The sequence below is a fragment of the Agelaius tricolor genome, unplaced genomic scaffold (genome assembly GCF_023055355.1).
Source record: "Agelaius tricolor isolate 1412-34295 unplaced genomic scaffold, bAgeTri1.0.p SCAF_2, whole genome shotgun sequence".
Classification (NCBI taxonomy): Eukaryota; Metazoa; Chordata; class Aves; order Passeriformes; family Icteridae; genus Agelaius; species Agelaius tricolor.
In genome coordinates, this window is record NW_027269262.1 from 48,757,085 (window position 1) to 48,779,668 (window position 22,584).

Sequence of the window (22,584 nt, forward strand, 5' to 3'; positions counted from 1 at the left end):
AAGGTCTTGTATGTAACTAACCAAATTCAAAACCCCACTGCTGCAAATTGAATTACTTTTTGTGACATCCTAATTCATTTGCATTCCCAAAGCACGTTTCATTTCATCTTGGGTAAGTTGAGCTGCAGATATTATCCCAGAGGAGCACAGTTCTTGTAGTCCTAACCTACATCCATGCTCTGGCTGATTAATCTGTAAATCCTTCAAAATTTCTCTCCCCTGCTATTACATCAAAGCAAGCCTGAGTAAAAAACATGTGAGCAGAATCCTGAAATGTGTTCCCATAGCATGAGAAGGACTCTTTGTGTGTTTCATTAGGCAATACTTTGGGAATTTTTTATGGGGAAACAGGCAGTTGGCTTTCTAAAGAGTGTGAGATGTGTTCCTGGGTTAGCGAAAGAGAGCTGATGGTCTGGAAAAACTGCCTGGAGATGCTTTGTAAAAATTGTCCTTGGTTCTTTGTGACCTTTCATCAACTTAATTCATTGCTAATGAGCTGCAAATTCATTGCAATTCATTGCAGAACTTTAAAATTGCCACTGAGTCAGATGACAAAGTGCCTTGTTTTATGTTATCAAGAAAAGTCCTCTGACTGAGGGAGGACTAGGCCATAATGCAACTCGGAAAAAAAGTTACAGACCCTTTGTCTCTAAAGGCTGCTGGTGGAAGTGCCGAGATTAAGAGAAGAGGAGGGGGAGACCAGAAAAACTGAAAGTCTTACATCCGCATAGGTTCTATCCGTATGCCTGTTCACCCCAGGGAAATGGTAATGTGATTGATTTGTTCCACATAGATAGGCAGAGCCTTTAAAATCAAATATATCCATTTTTGCATTGGCTTAGTGGTTTTTCTTCCTAAAGCCATTTAAAAAGTGCATGTATATAAAGAAATTAAACACCAACAAGAAAAAGCACCCACAGAAAAGGGTCTCCGCTAAGGAAGAATTAAATATGTTTTTGCCTCTACAGTCATGGCATTTGCCATCCAAAGGTCTGCCTAAGGTTGTGCTTAGCATGGCTATAGTTACAGCCACAGCACTACTCTTCCAGACCCTGGAAATCACTCAAACTAGGTCATTTCAGACTAACTCAGTGGACCACACCTCAGCTTTGGAGGAACCAACCACCACATCAGCTCAGAGCCCCATGGCAGGTGTTTTTCAGGTCTGGTGCTGTGATATGCTCCTGTGCTTCCCAGATACTTGGAGACAGAGACCTCAGGCAGCCACCTTTGACTGCGGGGAAAATTTGGTGTGTGGAGTGGTGCTTTATGTCCTCCTGAATGCTTTTTTATAAAGCTATTGACAAGGGGATGTCCTTCATCAAATGTGGGATTATGGAAGCCATCCCTGCCTCTCCTGAGCCTCAGAAGAGGAGGAGGCATATGCACTATTAAACTGCCTGTCCTGGGACCTTACAGTAATTTTTGGACTTTTTGCCCCCACTTCCTGAGTGTATAGATGTCTGAAGTAATGCACAGGTTATATAAACTCATCATAGCCTAATGTTGTGGTGTTTGTTTGTGACAGGGAGAGGTTGGTAACTCAGGTCCTCCAGACTTCCTGTAAGGTCAGGGTGTGACCCCATTCCAGGTAATCATCTCTACCAGGAGATGGGTTTGTAATTGCAGTTAATTGTTGGCTATTTTGCTTTAATGATTGCTTTATCTATTTATTTGCTTGTATGCTCTATAGACTAGATCAAACTGGTGGCTCAGTACACATTTGAAGTGGATCACTGCGAACATTGGGGTTGGTCAGCCAACCTCTACCCTTCCTCTTTGCATAGTATGGATGCAACAAATCTTTTGAGTGGACTGGCAAGACACTGAACAAGTCAGGAATCATCACTGAGGTTCTTTGGTATCAGGGGTGCTTTAAGGTGGCTGCCTGCTCTTGCGTCTGCCGGAGCTGCTGCCTCTGATCCTTTTGGCACAGCATGAGGAAACCAAGACAGGGAAGGAAATACAGAAAAAGTGAAATTTGTGTCTTGTGCTGCATTCTAATATCAGTCCCCTAAACTGTTGTTGGCTAGCTTTGTCACTATGAGATGCTGTTTTATCATTCTGATAATATAAAGTATCAGTAGACGCAGTCTAACAGAGTGCTCTGGCGATTTTCCTCACTTCTGATGTTAATGAATCTGCTTTTAGAATAAAATAGAATAAAATATTGCAGTTGGAAAGGACCTGCAAGGATCATCTAGTCCAACTGCCTGACCAAAAGTTAAAGCATGTTGTTAAGGGCATTGTCCAAATTTCTTGAAGGTTTTTTTTTGTCTTTTCTCCCCCCAAAAACTGATTGAAAACTAATATCTCATTGCTGAGTATTTCCTAGCCAGCCAACTTGTTGGCACCCACAAAAATTCAGTTCTCCAGTAATTACATAATTTACTAAGCAGGAGATTGCTCAGATTGCATTTTATAACCCAGCACTGTGGCAGTATGTGGGGAATATAGGAAAATAAAAGGCCATAAATTTGGAAACCATTCAAGTCTGCACATGCAGCTGTTTGTGGGGTGGCAGAGCAGGATGTGTTCTCTGAGTGAGTGGGGATGGTGCCCTGCAAAGAGGCTGTTTTCAGCAGAGAGCTGGGGAGGTGCTTTCTGGCCTCTGGCCTCAGCCCATTGCCATGTGTGCTCTTGGGGGCGTATTGATCCTGGGAAAGGCAGTCCCCTGTCTGCAGATGCAGGCTCCATTTGCCAAGTCAATGAATTGTTCATTAGGGTGATTGCTGGGTACTCTCTGTTGTGAAAACAGGTGGGGAGGCTTCTTGGCCAGTTTCTCTAAATACTGGAGAGGACTGTACCCACCATACCTTCAAAGAGAGCAATGATGCAGCTCACAACCAAATGTTGCCAGTGTTATGAGAATTCCTGCAATACTTCCTTACTGGAAGTAGGGGGAAACAAGGGTTCCTTGAGGAGATCCAATCTCTTAAATGTCACCTTTTAAACCATGAGTAGTCTTTGTGCACCTGTGATAGGCTGAACCATGGTGTTCAGTCTGTGTCTGGTCTTTCACCTTGCAGAACTAAATGTTCACAGTGGAGTAAACTGGATTTTGAAAACATTTACATTTTTATTAGAGTTCTGTACCAGGAGAGAGTAACTTCAGACTGGGAATGAGCCAATTGTCATAAGCCATGCTGAGCAAAAGACCTCAAAAGAGAGAGAAGAAAATGATCTAACCCTCTGCTAACCAGCAGAAACCCCATGGCAAAGTGACAGGAAGATGCCATGCCCAGTTGTGGTGGCAGGGATGGGGGAAAGAGGATGGTGTTTGCTTTTCCCAGGGTGAAAAATGCTGAGTGGCTCCAAGAGTGGAGACAAGCAGGGAAGAACTGAGCTCTCCCCCTGCAAGACTCATGTCCACAAGCTCATTGGTACATTGAAGCAGTTCTCCTGGGCAGTAAGCATCTGTTTACCCTGATAATGGATCTTGTGGTTCTGTTTTGGAACATGTCTCCTGTATTGCAAATATGTTTCTCAGTAAAGCATAAGCAAATGCAATATATTAAGTAAATACATATTTTTGTACTCAAAGGCTTTTGGCATTGAAACTGACCATGTATGAACTATCAAGCAACAAGGCATTAATTCCTGTAGATGTAATAATATTTAAAATTATGGCACTGGACTGTCTCACCTTATCACAGGTATCAAAAAGTTAAGATATCTAAGCTGTCCAATATGATAGCTAATCTCTGAACAATATGCATAGGCTTGCTTTTCAGCAGTGAATGGCCAGGGAAAGCAGGGCAGTGACTCTTGGGTGTGTAATGAGATGCTGGGAAAAGTGCCTGATCCCAGGGGTATGTGTAGCATGTGTAGCCAGAACTAAATGGAAAGTACTCACCAGTGAATGCTCAGATTGCCATCACCTGTGCCAGCGTTCATATCTCATGCCCAAATGCCTCATGCTAATAAGCTTTCTCCTATTTGTTTGTTCTTTGTGTCCTGCTCACACAGGGGCTTTTTCTTTCTCTGTCAAGAACTCTATTCAGACCATTCACAGTGTCTAGGATATATTTTTTAGCAGTGCAATTAATTGTATGTTCAGATCTCTTCTAAGTCTAAGAATATTAAGATCTGGGATTGCAGAGTGTGTTCTCCCAAGACAGCACATGTGTGTCTGGAAGCAAGACAGGGATATGAGGTTGGGCTGTAGATAACCTGAAAAACACCTCAAATGAAAGAGGAAGAGGCTGGAGTTTTAATTGCATGGTTATGTATGCAGGCTAGAATTAAAGGGTTTTTTTTTTTTTTTCAGATGACTTAGCAGTGCATGTCTATGTTTCCATGTTTTCTGGTATCTACTGCATTTAGCCCTGACTTGCAAGTGAGTTTCTTAGTTAATTATAGGACTTTGGGTATTATGGAATACAACATTTTGTGATTTGATACTTTAGAGACTTGCACACGCTCTGGCAGCGTGTGGTTTTCTCAAATACTTGGTTTGAAAGTTGGTGCTTCATTTCCCTGGGATATGGTGTTTAAGGGGAAACACTGCTTTTTTAATTTTTTTTTTTAAACAGAACACAGTATTTATTGTTTTGCAATGCACAGAGTTTTGTCAGGGATAAATGATACATGAAGAATCTGTTAGATTCATGTTAATCCAACAAAGGCTGTTAGGGTGTGGGTTTTACTACTACAAAAGGACGTAAAGATGGACAGTTTGTATGTTCTTAGCACTGCTATTGTATCTGCTTTGGCAAGCATCCTTGTTTTCATAAGGTCAGATGATTAATCTTGTTGTTTGCTTCTTCCCTAGTTTTGAGTGTCTCCAATTAAGCTGATGCCCATTGATGTCTTACTGTGATAATGTGTGTTAGGTTATGAGGTAATGGTTGTTCTGAAAAATATAACTATGGCAGTGTTGGGGCATACTCAGAATAAATCACTGCACAGAAGCCTTCTGAAAGCTATCACACTGCTGCAGAGTCAGTAAAGTGAAGACAGTGAATCTGTAAATCACTGGATAAAGGTAACAGGATGTAGATTTTTGTCACTTCAGCATCTGTGGGAGCTCTGCTGTGTGTAAATGAATCTTACTGAATTGTGGCTGTAGCTCCTCATTGTGGCTTGGGCAGAGCCAACAGCAAGAGGATTGGCTGCAGAGGCAGCTGCCTGCAGAGGGAAGATAGCATCACTGAATCATGGAATCATTTAGACTGACCTTTAAGTTCATTGTGTCCAACCATTAGCAAGCACTGCCAAATCCACCACTAAACCATGATGGTAGGTTTCAAACAAGATACATCTTTGAAGAATTGGGAATCCTGCTGGGGGAGGTGAACATTAAATGTTCCCCAGAGTTAGCAACGTGTGTGGTGATTGCTCTTCTGTTTTCCCTAGACTGGGAAATGCTGGGAGTTGTTTCCCCTTCACTATGTTTTGAAATCATGTCTTCTAGAAAGATTGATAGTGTGTCAAGTTGAATTGTCCATGATGCTAAAAAAGCCCCAAAAGCCCAAAAATCCTGTTCTCCCATATCTTCTGTTTTTCTGCACAGTTGCACACACCGCTTGCCACTCAGCACTTGTAGTGAAAGTCCCTTATCTCTTTGGAGTGCTGATATTATTTTATATTTGATTTAATGAGACCCAGATGATCCCTCTGGGACATTGGGACAGGGTTGTGTTAGAATTTTGTGTGCTATTTGAAGGATCGTGTGTGTAAAGCTTTATAATAATATGTGAACAGAGCATTGTGTTGCATTGTGAAAGGTTGGTGGGATACTTCAGTATCGCCGTGTTTATTTTCTTCATTGTTTCTTAACTTCTTTTCTCATTCTGACTTAATTCCTACATTCTACCTCTGGGATGGCAGTGTAAGTGTTTTTCATGTTGAGATATTATGTGCAGACAGGTCAGGAGGCAGCAGTTCAAGTACTGTTGTATTTCAGAGCTTCTGCCTTGGATATTGTGCGAGGATGAGGCTTGGAGAAGGAGTAGGATGACAATATAGGTGAAATACTGAGTGCAGGGGGTACCCCTGGTTTAGGAGGAGGGTGTAGCATAGAACCATGTTCATGCCATACTCTCCTGTCATCTCTTTGTTTCTGTCCATCTTCCTGCTTGTGCCCGAAAGGTCGATGGAGACATTTTGCATGGCATTATTGTCCTAGTTATCACTAGATTTGAAGGTCTGTCTCCTTGCAGTGCATATCCCAGGAAAGCAGCTTGTTGAGAGTCCTGCTAGCTCAGGGTCTCTGCTTCCAGGACTTTCTTCACAGCCCACTGCAGAAAGCTGTAGTCTTAGCATGTGTTGGCATCCTGCCTGCACACAGGTGACAGCTAAATGGAGGGCTCTCAGTATGTTCTCTGTGTGTTTGGGTTGGGCTGCTGAATTAACAAAATAACCCATTTTCAGCATGTGCCAGATGCTTTTAACTCCCATTGTGTGCAGCCTTGACAATACTTGCACGGTGTGGAAGTCCTAAATGGAGTTTGATGTTCTTTGCAGATAATGGCTCTGCTGTGTAATTATGATAGCACACAATTAAAAATGGCTTTATATCGCTTTGGGTAGCTCCTGGAAATTCTATTTCCCTTAATAATTTTCAATAGTCTCAGGGTTTGTTTTTCCTGTGTTTGTCTTCCTGTAATATTGGCAAAAGATAGGAAGAAAATGAGCTGGGACATAAGAATCCCAGTAAAAACTTCAGAGGGAGGGTGAGAGGTGACTCATTAGCGGGTCTTTCATCTGGGTTCATGCTGGGGCATGAAGTCAGGGGTCAGGAAGTGAATGGGATTCGTTCACAGCTGATGTCTTGTATAATATTTCAGAAGAGTGAATTAATTGTTTCAGCTTAGCCCTGGAGTTTGGGCAGAGGCGTTGGGCCGGCTGGCTGAGGAGGACTTGGAGAGAAATGGAATTTAAGTTTCCTGGAGTGACAAAGGGGCTGGAGCTGCTGGGGACAGGGCATGGCCTCTGTCTGGCAGCTCTGCTTATACCTACTCCCCTGGCCACAGAGTGGGGAGAGAGCCAGCAGCTGCACTTCTGTTCATACCCAACTCCAAAGGAGTCAGGGAAGAGAATGGCAAGTGATGACTTACTCAAAACTCAGAGTAGCATGCAAGATACGTTTGTGGCCATAATACTGTAATATATAGCATATGTATATATTATTTACTTTTAGTAGTTTTTTTTTCTTTTTTCATTCTACTACATGGAAGCCTGATCTTAGATCTCGTTGAATATTCTCCTTGTTTTCCGTTTACTGTTCAAACCATTTTGGTGCTGGAAGGAATAATACGAATCCCAAATGAAAAAGAAACAGCCCCTAGTGTTGCTGTTCCCATAGAGGATCAAGGTGATGCTCTGCCTGGATTGACCTATGGGAACTGCAAGTCCAGAGTATGTTTTGGTAGCTCCTCAGGGAGTGCTTGCAAAGGACAGGTTGGCTTTTGGGCAAGACCTCTGAGTCTGGAGCTGGCACCTTTCAGAGGGTAGATGGATGCAGAGGGAGACCCTTCACTTGCACCTCTAGGCAGGTCCTGAGGTACCCTTACAGGTATCCTGATCTCATTCCCAATCACTGTAAGTTTTATGGTTACTTTCTTTCCACTCCCCTTCTGCACCTGTCCAGGGTAGTGTTTCTGTGTGTAGGATACATCTTTTGTGACGAAGGCACAGTGGAAGTACAGAACCCAACATGTTCAAAGTGTGGAGCAGTCCTGTGCTTGTCTGATGCTTCCAAGCCACATTAGGATAAACGCAGTGATCAGAAGGTAATAGCCCAGAGGTTTCTGTCCCGTGATTTTGCCTGGCCACCTGAAGGGAGGAGGTAGCCCAGAGGATGTGGGAACTGCCAACAGTCCTCAGCTCTGGAAATGTCTCTGTCCTCCCAAGTTCTCCCATCAGCATTAATGCAGCCAGCAGGCATTCAGATGGCTGGCACTTGTGTGTCCCATGCCACTGCATCTCTGAAGGGATGCAGTTGTTCCAGACAAAGTGAAGAAGCTTATCCTGAAGGGTGTTTTTTGTTCTGGGAGCCAGCAGCACCCACACTGCTGGCTTCGGCTGTTACAGGCTTGTGATTTTAACAGAAGCAGGGGGGGAAATTACACTCCCAACTTTCACAGAAATTAGTTGTATTTAAAACACAACTTTTTCTTCCTGGTTTTGTATCTGTGCTAGAAAGTCATTACACATGGATTTATTTTTCCTTATCTCTTGGATTATCATTTGCTTCCTTCCTTCCTTCCTGCCTTCCTGGATGAATTTATCCAGTGTTCTGATTGCAGCTCCTTCTTTTTTTTATCACCTCCTGTCTATGTGGCTTAAGATTTTGTATGTTTAACATAACTGAGCTGACTATTTTGCAGTAGCTGAGAGCAAAGATAATATTCCACTGATTGATTAGGTGGTTATGGTGAATATATTTGTAGTCTGCTTGCTTTGGTTATTTGCTGTTTTGGGTACAGACATGCCTTATTTTATTTTTCCTTGTATTTAGTTTGGGTTTTTTTTTTCCCTCGTATTTTATTTAATTTTTGCAATTGAGCCACATATTAATATGACTTTGGAGAGGGGAAATGAAGACAACATTTTAGCTTTTAAGAAACTTCCACAGAGATTCCGACAGCTGGTCAAAGATAAATCCAGTATGCAAGCAGAGTCATGAATATCTTAGAAAACAGCCATTTAAAATACTATGGCATCAAATGTCTCTCTCAAATGTTTTTTTTTCTTTGGTCTGCACTTGGAATTTGATTGCAGGGTACTGGTTATTTCTGGGTACATGTACAGGGAACCAACAGCAAGGAAACAGACTAAAAGTATTTTAGGTAGGTGTTGAAGGGAAAGTGATATTATATGGTTTTTAAACAAAAAAAGTCTGTAAGTTGCATGGGATTGTGACCATTGTTCTGCAAGGGCTGATGCTTAGAATGAGGAGGTCGTCATCTTTCCAGCACTGAACTGCCTTTTTCTGTAGGGAGTGAGTTTGGTGTACCTTGAATGTGGTGATAAAACTAGGAGGAAGTTTTTAAGGCTTTCTATGGACTAGGAGAAATTAACATTTTTGTTGAAACATCTTTAATTTGGTTATTAAGGTCAATTGTATTTTTTGTGTTAGTTTGACATTTAGTCTACAAAAGTTTTAAAGCATTTTATATTGAAATTGCATCTGCTTAGAGACTTACCCCAAAGCCTGAATCCTGTGTGAGTCACACAGTGCTGTTTTGTTTTGTTCTGCATATATTCTTTCTCCACAGTAGAACGATTTTCCCATAATTATTATTGAAATAGGGCATTTTTAAACACAAAGTAGGTATCAACACAGCTTTACATCAGAATGATGGTGATGTGTGGTATGAAACAGTTTGCGTTATTTCAGTGCAAGTGTCTACATATACCAGCTGCTATAGCATGCTAATCAATTTTTGAAAAATAACCCTTTTAGGAGTTCTATAGACAAATCCTGGCTGCTTGCCTGAAGAGAGAAAGATGATTAATTTAAATACTAAACACCAGTTGAGGCGATTAATTCTTAATGAAGTCAGTGGAAAACTGATTTTTCTTGTATTTCCTGGAAGATCCTTTCAAAAGCTTTCCTTTTCCAGAATTGTTTTTTTTTCCTGTGTGTGTGGCACAGGATGTGACTTTGTTCACAGCAGGTAGGTTCATTAGTTGGCATTTCTAGTATAATATCCAGCTGTGGAAAGCTTATAAAATACTGGTATTTAGGTCATCTTAATTAGGCCTTGAAATAAAGATTTAAGATAAAGTGGAATAATTGTATATCTTTCATTGCAGCTGAGCTTCTTTGGTGAAAAGAGAATGTGATTCCTGTATAGTATGAACTGATTTCAACAGAGTCTCCAAATCCACCTCTCTGGTGCTCCTTTGACAGTGCTGGGAGTTGAAGTGATTAAAACTAATAATTCTGGGGAGAGGTGAAAGATGTGGCAGTTTTCAGCTGTTTTGGGGGCTGGGGTGGATATCCTTGTTCTCACTGCTACCTTGTGTCAGTGCCTTTTAAGTGTGTTTTCTTCCTTTCTTCCTGGATGGATTTATCCAGTTATGCTTGTTATCCAGTTATCCCAGTGGGATTTATCCAGTTATGCAATCATGCTCTATTGAAAGGGAGCTCACATATAAGTGCTCCTTTCCCAAGTTTGGGTGAACAAAGAGTTTCCCCCACTCCTTTGTGCCAACTCACTTGCCATGTAAGGTACCCAAAACGCTGCAAAATCAGCACTGGTGAAAATTGGTGTGAGGGGTGGCAGTGATTCCCATCCAGCCTATGCTGCATTCGAGGTTAGCAAGCAAAAATCAGGAGGCAGCATCCCTGGTGCTAGGTTTAAGAAGCTGAGAGCAGTGAGGGAAGGCAGAGGACCCCAGCAGGCAGCTGGATGACCAGCTGGTGAAATGCAGTTGTGTGTGCTCCTGCCACCCACTGCAGCTGCCTTAATGACAGATGCAAACGTAGGATATTCAAACCTGTGTCTGACAAACTATCAGCAATGAAGTTGAGGATGGTGCATAACTTTGGGCAAGGAGACTCTTGGAAAAAGGCTTCAGTGGCAGCTGGAATATGCACCTGGTGCTGTACTAGCACCTGGCATCTACAGGAGATACAGCATGACTAATTTGATAAATCCAGTATGTAGAAGGTGGCAAGGTTGTACCATTGTTTATCTGCCTTTGACTAACAACATGCCAAGAATGCTTTTGGTGTTGTAACACCACAAGATGGGAGCATGCCATTATTTGTGTTATTAAGCTAATGATGTATAAAGAGGTATTAAAAAGCCCACAGCTATCATCTGCCACGTCATCTACCAGTGGTGCTGGTACTTGAAACTTCCAGCTTTTGCTTATGGATCAGTAAAACTGAAAAAGGAGGAGGAGCTCCTCCTGATCTGAATTTCTCTCAGTAAAAGCATTCCTGTGTCCTCTGTGATTATGGATGGAGCTGTGGGAGCACCCATGGGTGCAGGAGACAGGTGTTTGGTATCTTCTTCCTTGTCTATGCCAGCACATCCTGAAATGTAGGCTCTTTTTTTTAGCATTTTGAAGGTGTATCCTATCTTGCACCAGGTCTTCTAAAATCCTAGTTTAGACAAAGCCTGAGGGGATTTAGGTTTGCATATTTTTCCTAAGAGGATTATGCTTCACGCTTAGTTGATCTATAAATTGTTTGAGGGGTTTTCTATGATTTTCTAAGGCATGCAGAAGAAGCTGCATGCTCATTCAAATTGTCCTGAAATGTGTTGTCTCTGGGTTAGTAATGGAAATTTGGTGTTTGAATTAATAACAAATGGAATCACTGAACCTCAGGGTTATTTTGAACTGAAAAACATTTTGGTAATCAGATTTGCAGCACGGCTGCAGGAACAGTTGTAGCAGCACAACTGGAGGGGTAAGGGAATTGCAGGAAGGATTAGAAACTGCTTACACTGGCAACAGAAAAAACAATTTATTGTGAAAATGCAGCCCAGAAATAAATTAATGAGCACCTTTCAAGATTATAGGAGTGCTCATGACATTCTTTAAACTCTTTGCTTGCCGATGAAGGGAGTAAGGCAGCTCAGTGGGAATTGGGCAAGAAACTGTGATAGTCTTTGAAGACTTTTGTCATTCATACCCATGAAGTCACTGGAAGGTACTCTGTGCCTCAGCCATGGCCCTGGGGATTGATGGGTGCTGGCACAGCTCCTGCCAGCCGGGTGCAGGGGCACAGTGCCACGGCTCTGCTGGCTGCTGCAGCTGCTTTGACGCCCATCAACGACGGAGTAGCTTCAATGATTGCCAGCTTAATTTCTCTTTGTGTGCCTGAGGGTGGGCCGTGTCTTACACATTCATTTATGGTATTTACTGTGGTTTTGTGGAGGGTTGGGTGCAGTTCTTGTTTTGTGCTGCTGTCAGGGTGTTTGGAGGTTGTGCAGCAGCAATGGCTGCTGAAACAAAGCCTGTGCTGGGGTATCTTCCCTGCATACTAGAACAGCCAGAACACCTGTAACGCTAAGATTTCCATAATTATTTCTTTGAAGGTGGAGGAAGGATGTGACTCAGACATAGGAAAATGGTTTAAAACAGAGCTTAGCTCACCTGTGCTGCTCATGGGGATGGTCAGAGCTTTTGTTTAAACTGCTGCTTTATAACCAGTGTCGCTGGCACTATCATCTCACTTCAGACACTCCTCACAGGAGTGATGAGATGGACATCATGGAGAAACAAGTGGCAATTGCTTGGTATAAAGTGCAAGGGGCAAAGAGAAGTGCCCCTGTGGCAGTGTGAAGGACAGGCAGTCTCTGTGGATCTACGTCTGCATTATTTTGTCAGAGCTCTATACTTGTAATGTTGCCAGCTGTACTGCAGCATATGTGGGACTGTGTTAGATGGGTGTTAAACCCTTGAAGGAAGGGAAGCACAAACTGAGGAGGAGCTGTTGCAAAGCTGAAGCTTCTGCTGTGCTGTAGCAGCTTGTATGGAGTAAGTTTGCTTCTGGGTGGAATCAAACAGATTAAGATAAGCAGAACAGAACAAAATTTATTAATATCCAAAGGTGTGGCTTGGCTAGTGAAGGGCAGTTTGTGATCTTTATTCAGTAACAGCTCTGAGGACTTCCTTGTGCCCGCTAATCAGCAGTGATGTTTTGTGTTCTGCTTTCTCTGCAGACGTCGGCTGATCTCCCAGCGATCTTCTCTGGAGACTCTGGAGGACATCGAGGAAAATGCCCCACTGCGGAGGTCATTTTATTTACTCTCTCTCTGGCTTCTTGTCTCTAAAGCACAGGCATGGCAAGCTTGCTCTCCCTCCTCATGTTGAAAACTAGCTGGGTCTTCACATTAAGATATCCTTCATAGCGAGTAAAAGTGTTGAAACTTCACACGCCCTGCGAGGTGGTGGCTGATATGAATTGCACATTCCCTGGCTTTAGGTCATTAAACAAAAAGGCAGTATTTAGATGAAATGTCAGGAATTAAAATGCCAGATTTGACTAATAGAAAAGTTTGTTGTCACCAATATGAATGACTAGCCCCTAGTTAGTAGTACCCTAACATCTGTGGTACATTTAAAAAGTATGTACAGATGGATTAATGCAGTAAGTTTTTGAAGGCTAGTATTTTTAATGAAGGTTTACTATCTATTCTCTCAGCACATGCAAGCTTATTTTTTGGTTACCAGCATTGCTGTCTGTGTGTTGGCTGGTAGGTTTGTGACTGCTACCCCACTAATAAAACTGCTCCCATTCTTGTTATATTGGCCGCTTCAGTGTGGTTTGATTTGTGCTTCTGGGAGACCACAGCTTCCTCCTCTGGGGACCACAGCAATTAGTCTCTAGGCAGTCCTCTGGGGTGATGGAAAATGGAGTAACTGCTTAACAGCTCAGAAACTGGCTGGTCAGTAATCTGACCAGTGCATGGAATACTTCCAGGTCAGCTGTTCTGCAAGACAGCAGCCCAAGTTTGAGTGCCTCTTTATCTTAGGACCTGTAATTCAGCTGGTTTATATTGGTGTTTAGCCTGCAGCCTTGTTTATCCACATGCAGATTGGCTGTCTCTCCTTACCTCGAAGCAAAGAATAGCAGAGGCTGTACCAATTGGCTTATTACCAAAGCTTGATTATTTTTACAAAGCTCACTGTTGCATGCTTACCAGCATGTTATGAAGTGTTCCCATAAGTGATTCAAACATGTATAATTGGTAAAAGATATAAACAAAGTACAGTTTGCCAGGCAGTATTTTTACTTGCTAATTTGCAGAATTGGTGGTAGAATGTCTCTCTTGGTGCCACTTTCCTGTGAAGAATCTAACAAGGCTAATTGCAATCAGAGGGTGAGGGAATCTCAAGGCCTTTACTAGCAGGAGGAAGGCAGAAATGGCAAAGTGATGGGGTGCCCCTCTTGGGGTGTGCCTGTGCAGCATGATGGTGTTTGGGTACATTGGTAGGGACTGGCGCAGTGGTCTGTCCACTGTGGTTTCAGTCCAAGATAATGACCTGATGGGCTTGAGGAGCTGCTGAACTCTGCCTGTGCAGGGAGAGGATGGAAAAGATGGGTTAGGGAAGCTCACCAGTGCACTAGCAGAGGATGCTGGTTCCGTAGGTGCCACAGAGGATGCAGCAGCCACGGTGCAGCCCTGGCTGTGCTGAGAGCACAGGACTCATCTCCAGTGCCTGCAAGGGAGCTCTGCCTCACCCTGCAACAAAACAGGCCTGAGATGAAACAGAGAATGCTTTCACATGTGCTGTGGTTTCAGCTGATTAGAAAGAGCAAGGGTGGAAGGCAGGGGGTGGATATTGCTGTTTGTCTCATCTCTCCTCCCTCTGGCAATTTCTTTCTGTAACTGCAATTTATAAAGCACATTCAGATGTAAAATAGATTTAAGGCTTAATGTTTTGAAGAACGATTATTTTTTTTTCCTGGGGTAGTTTATTTTATTTTCAATTGTTTTGTATACTGTCAGGAATGTGAAAAGTAAGATTTAGAGTTAAAATCAAATAGGAATTATCTTTGCAAATAGGAGATTTTTAATCTTTCTAAAATTAAAACAAGAAAGAACTTCCCTCAATGGCTCCTTTATCAATAGCTGAGGAGCATACAAAAGCGTGGGTGTTGGTGCGAGTGGGGAAAGTTGCATATTTACTAGGTTTTGGTTTGGTTTAATTTTTTTTCTTCTGAAAGCTTGGGCTTAGCTGTCATGGCGGATTACAGGAGGTTCTACTTTGCTGAGATTATTATATGATTTTTTTTTTTGGCATGAAGGGAGGGGGATGGTGCCTTTTCTCATTATTACTTTAAATATTTTTTTTTGTTTGAGCTGTCGCGTTTCCAGACTTATTGTCTTTATTGTTCTTGCTGATTCCTAACACAGGGTGGCTTGAATCATTTGTCTCGTCTTTCCTTCCTGCTTTTGTGTAGGCTTCTTGGCTGTACAGCAGGGAACTGAGAACTTTTTTTTTTTCTTCTCCCTCCCCTCCCTTGCAACTGATTTATTTTTCAGATGTCGGACACTCTCAGGATCACCCAGACCAAAGAACTTTAAGAAGGTTCATTTTATCAAGAACATGCGGCAGCACGATACCAGAAACGGCAGGTACTGTGCCTGCAGGGGCTGCTTCTGCAGAGGCAACCCCTGGGATGTGAGGGAAGGGGCAGGATCAGCATCCCCCTGCAGCAGCACAGCCATTGCCACTCACCACCCAATGGTCCTTGCCAAGTAATCCCTGAGGGTGCAGGCTGCAGTGCATGCTCTGTCCCCCAGGGAAGTATGTGTCAATGGAAGTGCTAGCCCACAGATTTTAAGACCTGTGTCTCCCTAATGCAAATAACCTGAAAAAAAAGGAAAATCTGTGATGATGTTGGAGCAAACTAGGCATAATCTGGTTGTGTTTCTTCAAGGATGTTGCCAGGTTCTAAATGTGAGAGGGGCACACAACTGAAACTGCCTGGACCAAATTTAGCAATGGTTCAAGGATACTGCCAACATCTCTTAGTGGATACAGCTTGCTGGTAAATGCACAGCCAAGGATGGTTGTGGCAAGATGAGGCATGGGATCCTAGTTTCCATGGCAGATGTAGGCAGAGAGGCTTCCAGGGGACGTGTGAGAGGTGCACCTGTGTCTGCAGCACACCCTGAACTGGGATGTGCCCGGGTTACAGCCACAGGCACTGGTGGGACTTGTGCAGCAGCCATTGGCTGAGACCTGGTTTACTTCAAAGGCCTATTCCCATAGCTGAAGGTGTATCCATTAGCAAAATGGGTTCTCTTCTGTGGTGTCATCCAGCTCAGAAGTGAAACTGGCTCCTCCCTGCTTATAAAGAACATACCTGTCCTCTCTGATTTTTCCAATGACAATTTCTCCCTGTGCTTCATGATTTTTTTACTCTTTTTCTTCCAAATCTGAGTAGTTTTGAACTAGGTCACCTGAATAGGTTGCACATAGGCTAAACTACCCCAGTGAGAGTTGACCCTTGCACATGCCTGTTCTCATAAAACTGAGAACCATGGCTGAGAACCATGTATGCTCTGTTGGACTGATTTGTGCCTGTAGCCTTTGATTTCCATCAGACATGGAACCATGTCAATAGAAATTCTAACATTGCATTGAATCACAGGTTTTATGAATTGAATTCTGATAGGTGTTAATTGGCTCAAGAAAAATTTTCTTCACTGTTATTCTCACACATATGATTGAATGCAGTGAAAGGTAGTAATCAGCATGAATGTTGTGCAAGGTGGCCCTGAGGGATTTCAGAAATGGCTTTTAGACCCAGCTTTAGTATCAAACAGACACATGCAGAACTATTGAACTGTTGACTATTGTCTGACTAGCTGCTGATTATTGTCTTTATAAGAAACATGTGTGGAATCAAACACTGAAAAGCAGTGTTTAATTTTAGTCCATTTTGAGCACAAGTAGATATATGCTCTGGGAATTTCTTATAGCAAAATATACTTATGAGGTATTATGCAAATTCCACAAAGAAAAATTTCTGAGATGTGTACATAAAATCTAGGCATAAACTTGATAGAAATAATACCTGCAAAAGAATGAACAAACATTTGATTTGTAAACTCCTTTCTCGATGTTTTGCAAAGAAGTATTTGTAGCATATATGCAATATTTTACCTTTATTCAAAGATCAGTCATTATGTCTGACAATGTAACTGAATATTTTTCTTGCTAAGAAAGCTTCTGTTATTCAACTGGCTTCTTATCTTTATCAGCAGACACAGTTTTGCAGAATATTTCCACAATCATAATAAAGATCTCTTTATCTAGAATACAAATACAATAAGAATGAGAGACACAATTTTGGCAATAGTTTTCATCCTATGGTTGTAGAGCCGCAGTGATGCTAGCTAAAAATAAAATGCAGAGTTAACACTTTGTGTCACCCCTATGTCTAGCAGTAAGTAATTTGAGTACAGACTGTTTTTCCCAGGGACCTGGATGTAGTCACTGGAGTTAATAGGCATTCTGGATTAAAAGGACCTCTAGAAATACAGGTGGATCTGCTTTGTGTATTTATCCTAAACTCAACAGGGTTTTTGAGTACGTTAAGACCTTTGAAGCTGGTGTCCTCCCCAGCTGCCTGTGACTCAGAGGAGCACAGGTCTTGTGATGGATAGAAAACCCTCCTGGGACTCCTTTCCATGCCTGAGACCTTGTCCCAGGTGGCTCATGCATGGTTATGCAGGATGCAGGTGCTGAGCTGGGCTGGAGTCAGGCTCTGAGCTCCCTCCAAAACCCCTGATCCTTCCGTCACAGCATGTCAGTCTTTCACTTAAGATGAGGAACCCAGCTTTGAAAATATCTACACTGAATATATTTTTGGGTTATTGGTGAATTTGATGACTGGGCTTTAAAATAGCCAGCACTTTCAGTAGTTGTTTCACTGGCCTGTGACTGTGTCAGAGCAAAGAAAACTGCAGTGTGAATTGTAGCTCAGGGCTCCTCTATCCAGCTGCCTTTGTTTGCATCTCTCAGTCTGTAAGGTGATGTGTCCTTGTCCTGTGGCACTGAGAGCTCTTCCCCTCTCAGCCTCAGGGGTGACATGTGTTGAGCAGCAATGCTCTGGGTCCAGCCTTTGGCAGTCCTGCAGCAAGGCAGGACCTGCTGTGGTTAAAATAAGAGTTCAGCTATTTAGCACAGAGAGAAAGCTCATACAGAAAAATACACAGACTGGAGCTTAATCAGTGAGTCCTTGTAAAGCTTCCTGTTGATAGTTCTGATCACTGGTTGAACCGGTTTCTTTGGATTTCTAGGTCGTGGCTTATTAAAGGAGTTGGGAAGTTAGGGTTCCCTAGACTAGGCTAGCAAAGCAGTCTTGTAAAACAGCACAAAAAAATTCTCCCATTTAAAGACAAAGACAAGTCAACCCTGACATACAAACTAGCACAGGTAGGCACCAGCATATGGTTTTACACACTTTACTCAGCAGGTTTATTGGTGATGTCCTCCATAAACACTGAAGCAGAGGATTAGCAAAAACGAGCCACTGAAATGGCAACCTGAGCCAGCTGGACAAACAGTTACTGGTGAGAACGGGACAAGAAGGACTCCAGAATTATCATATGTAGCAGGTATTAAAAGCAGTAAAACAATGTTCCTCTCCCACCCCCATGCCATTGCTTTCTCAGGTTTTTTTGTTAGCAAATACATGAGTGAAGGCCAAACACCATCATGAAATATCTCTTTTGCTGCTCTCTTAATTGCACACACATGCAGGCTAAGAGATTAATGATTGGCAGCACCCTCATGGTTCATAATAACTCTCAGCCACCTTCTAATTGCCCTTGAACTTCTGACACTCCAAAATTAAGGCTGCCACCCTGGCAGCATCCATGTTTTGCATGTTCACCTTTGTGTGCAGGGCAACAGAGCCCTGGCAGTCAAAAATCATCAATCAGGAATGAGAAAAGAGACTGCAATATTCCACATGTTAATGGTATATATGATGTATATTGCATTGCCTGATGGCAGCCTTTTGGTGGAACACAATCAAACCTAGACAGATGCTGGGAAAAGCAGACATTATTCCTCAAGTCTATCAAATTACTGATTCTGTTGAGAACTTTGTGCTCATTAAGGTTTTTTGCAGTATAAAAGAAATTAAGAAATTGGAAGCTTAGCTTTTATAGCCTTTTGCACATTGTCAGAATTCTCTTGCAAAATAATGGTTGCTCTGCACTATAATAACTAGTACAACTTTTCAGTGAAATGTGAGAATTAAAGAATGAAAACCTTTTTGTGAAGTGGTTTTAAACATGTCTAGGTGGTACAGTTGGAATCAAGGCATGTGAACACTCTCACACAGCTTCTGAGATAACTCCTTCAGAGGCGTGCAGGATCATAGATGCCCTTTGTTGAAGAGTTGAAATCCAGGAAAATACTTTTCTCCTATAAGCAATAATTGGATTTTCTTTAACAGCAATGGACTTCCACCATGACTTCTTCTCCAAAGCATACTTTGTGACAAGTTTCTGGACTTTCTGCCCCAGCAAACCATTGTAGGCCTTCAGAAATTTTTTTGCTTCCATGCATGTCATCAGACCTATACATAAAATGCCTTTTTATCCCTCCATGATGAGTATCTGTCCACTGCTTTCCCCGCTTCCTTTCCAGTCCAGCTCCTAAAGCTGTTTTGTATCACTCTCCCTTGGCAGCTTTGCAGATGAGGTTTTGTGGCATCCTAGCAGTGGAGGCTGTGGGCTTCTCTCGTGCTCTGCCTGGGAGATCTTTGTGTAAAGAGGATCTGCTGATTTATGGAAAAAGAGGCAATACTTGGGTCCCAAGGGAAAGAAATCTGAAAAAAATAGAGGCTGGGCTGGTGCTTTTTATTTCCTTTCTTGTCTGATTCCTTCTGATACACACAGTTCTATGGTAACTTCCTACTGTTGTCTTTGCTTGTGGACATGGAAGCACTAGTTTGTTTTTCTTTTAAGTATTAAGAGTTGAGTGGTATTTTTAGGGAGGTGTAGGGCGTTGGTGGAGGAGCTGTATTTCCAGAAGCAGCCAGAGGGAGGGGGATAATGTGCTTAGTGGGTACTGTGGTTTTCCGAATTAAAGGATGCTTTCTGATGTCAGCCTCGAAACCTGTGCCAAGTTTCATACATCAGCAAACAAGGCTTCCAGTGAACAAGCAAGCTGTTGTGAGTAGCAACCATTCAGCAGTAAGCAGTGGCAAGCACAAAATTAATCATATGCCAGGGTTTTTTTGCTTGTGGATTGCTGTTCTCAAATGGGAAAAATCGTTCCTCCCTGCTCTGTAACTCAGTGCCGCACCATGAGACCATCTTGAAGGATCTGAGATTTCCCTTAGGTAAGGAGTGTTACAGCATTCAGACAACAAAGAAATTGTGCTTCATCTGCTGCAGGAGAACTTCCTAAAGCTCTATGTGTGTTTATTATTAGAAACCCTTCTTCATTAAAGGGTAAATCCCTCTTTGCTTTCAAACGGGATTTTAAGGAAGAAAATAGGATTGCCATAACGGAGTAATCCAGGAGAAGGAAAATCGATCATTCTGCATTTTTCCAAGGATTACAGCAGCAGCTCTCTTGGGGAGCTAAACCTTTTCCAAGAACGATGACTAAGCTGGTCCCTTAAGGAAACAGTGTTCTAATAACAGGGTAACTGGTACGAGATTCATAGGTGCATGTGCTGGTTTTCAGACAGCAAAGAGCAAAGGAGCTTGCCAGGGTTTGTTGTCCAGCTTTGACCAGTGCAGGACAAAGGATGAAAAATTCAGGTTAAATCCTCACATACGGATCTGTGGGACACAGTGTCAGAAAAATCAATGTTGGTGAGTGTAGCAAGGAAGTGCAGTAGCCCTGACAGCCAATGTAGTGGTAGGTCCTAACATTTTCACCACAAGTGGAGATTTTTAGAAAGGTAAGATATCAGAAAATTCTAACACTAATCAGGTCAGAAAACATCACAAACTGCTGTCACTGTGTCTTAGAGGAATTTGACACGGTGCAGCCTGTTAGCCAGCTCTAGAGGGAGGAAGGGTCAGTGGTACAATGGTACAATTCTCACTGTCCTGATGGTAATAAGGAAAAAGGGTCTATTTGTAAGCAGTTACTTATTGGCATTTTATATCTTACTTCTTGACCAAGCTTCTCTTGGCTTCTTGCAAGTCTGCATCTCCCAGAACTTTAATAATGTAGCTGCTAGCATCCTACTCTGTTTTATGGGAAGTGGGTCTTGACTTTTAAGTGGTTTTGATGTTGCTTAATATGTCAGAGCCTGATGGCTGAAGGCAGCAGTGTGGCTGTGTAACAGACAGGTTGCTCCAAGCTATTTGATTTAAAGGAGATGAACTCTATCGAGCTGAAACCAGGACAGTATCACACAGTGACTTTGCAGATGTTGCAGAGATTTGGAGACTGGTTAGAAATACAAGGCATTTGCTCTAAGACTGTCCTGGATTCTGAGATAAGCTCTCTGCAGGCAGATGATATATGATTTCATGTAGCCAAATTTTGGCTAACTGCCTATGAGGAGCAAAGGCTAGCCATGCTTAGAGGAGGAGGGATTCAGTCCTGACATTGACTGAGACAGATGGGAGCTGTGGGGTCAGTTATGCCTGAGTATCAATGCAACATCATAATCAAGAGGGCTAATGTGATTATTGAGCACAGAGGCTGGCGGAGTATCATGGCTAGATGCTGATCTTAAAGGTAAGACTGGAAGATGTGCAACTTCTGAGGTCAGGGATAATGCCTGGAGACCAAGAAAGGTGATGGGGTAAAACTGGAGAAGACTCAAAAGGGGAAGCTTGGAAACAGTGAAAGGATCTGGAAACATAATAGCAAACCTAGCCTATGGATAAAGCCTATTTCAGGAACAAGAAGCTGACAATCAAGGGAGTCCTTTGGTTTAGCAGAGAAAGGTCACAACCAGCAGCCAGAGTGTCTATCAGTGGAATTTGTTGGTGTGCATCACCTGAGTTGCTGCTGGGTTTGTCTGTTGGGTTTCAGCCATTGTAGTGAGTTGACAGAATGGTCCCGTGCCTCTGTGGGTAGACTTCTTTCACTAGGAAAGCATCTGTCCTGGATTACAAGTCGCATATTCAAGATAGTCTTCCTAGAATGCCTGTAGAAGGAATGGGGCTCTACTACTCATTCACTGCTCATTTGCTGTGGCATAGGCTTCAGCACTTCTGTAAAGACTCCGTAGCACAATATCTGCGAGATGTAAAAGAGGACGGAGAAATCGTCCATTATGGAAGTTTTGTGATTGCAAATTCCTCAAAGGTAACATCTATTGCTTTGCTTATTGTGGTGGGATTTTTAAATTTTAGTCTTTGATTTCTTTTATTTTCTTTTATATTTTAGAATAGTCCTTATCAGCAGCAGAAGATCCTTCTGTAGCATATTTTCAGTGCTGCCATATCGAGACTGTACCCAAGTCGGGTATGTATATTCATACGTGTACTGCATAGTCTTTCTGGGCCTGCATGTAGACCTGATAACAGAACACAGCATGATGGAGCCTAATGCTTTTACATGTCTGCTCTGAGAAGAGATAAATGCTCTTAGGTGTATTTGCTTTGTGGAGGTTAAAACTACAGCTCTCGGTCCCCACTTTATTTATATGTGTTGTGGTATCTTTGATTATTAAGCTAGAGAAAACTACTCCCATGAAATCAATGTTCTTGAAAAAATGCACTTTTTTATTGTTTCTTCTGGTTCCACTCATCTTTGACAAAACAAATACTCTAGACAGCATGACTTTAATTGTATAAGCTATCTTAGCTGTCTCTTTCTCCTAGGCAAACATAGTGCTACTGTATCTAGATTTCCCGAACTATAAAGAAATACTTGGATTTAAACAGAGTACTTTTTCATTCATTACTTTTAGTCACTGGTCAGATCATTCAGTCAGTGAAAGCATTATTTTGGTGATAATTTTATACAGATTCATAGCCGTCTGTGCAGCTGCCTCGCATCCCCTGACATGCTGAGACACTGTAACTCTGATAGCAAAGTTCCTTTGGAATGAACTAGCTCTCCAGAGACTGAGAAGGCTTTTAGCTCTTCCACTGAAACCACAGCAGTGGAAGAAACTGGATTTGGCTGGAGGACGTGGCCTGGCAGGCTGTGATGGCCAGCTGG

The 22,584-nt window shown here is 42.4% G+C and overlaps 1 protein-coding gene across 2 annotated transcripts in view; it reads left to right on the plus strand.

Annotated features, from left to right (window-relative positions):
* CABLES1 (Cdk5 and Abl enzyme substrate 1) overlaps nt 1-22,584 on the plus strand; it is a 71,437-nt gene that overhangs the window by 21,066 nt on the left and 27,787 nt on the right. The window contains exons 2-4 of one of the 2 annotated variants that reach the window (XM_071418221.1): nt 12,633-12,704; nt 14,961-15,053; nt 21,805-21,882. In XM_071418221.1, the coding sequence (XP_071274322.1) occupies nt 12,633-12,704; nt 14,961-15,053; nt 21,805-21,882 (243 nt within the window). The remainder of the gene's footprint in view (nt 1-12,632; nt 12,705-14,960; nt 15,054-21,804; nt 21,883-22,584) is intronic. The other variant, XM_071418226.1, reaches the window with a different exon arrangement.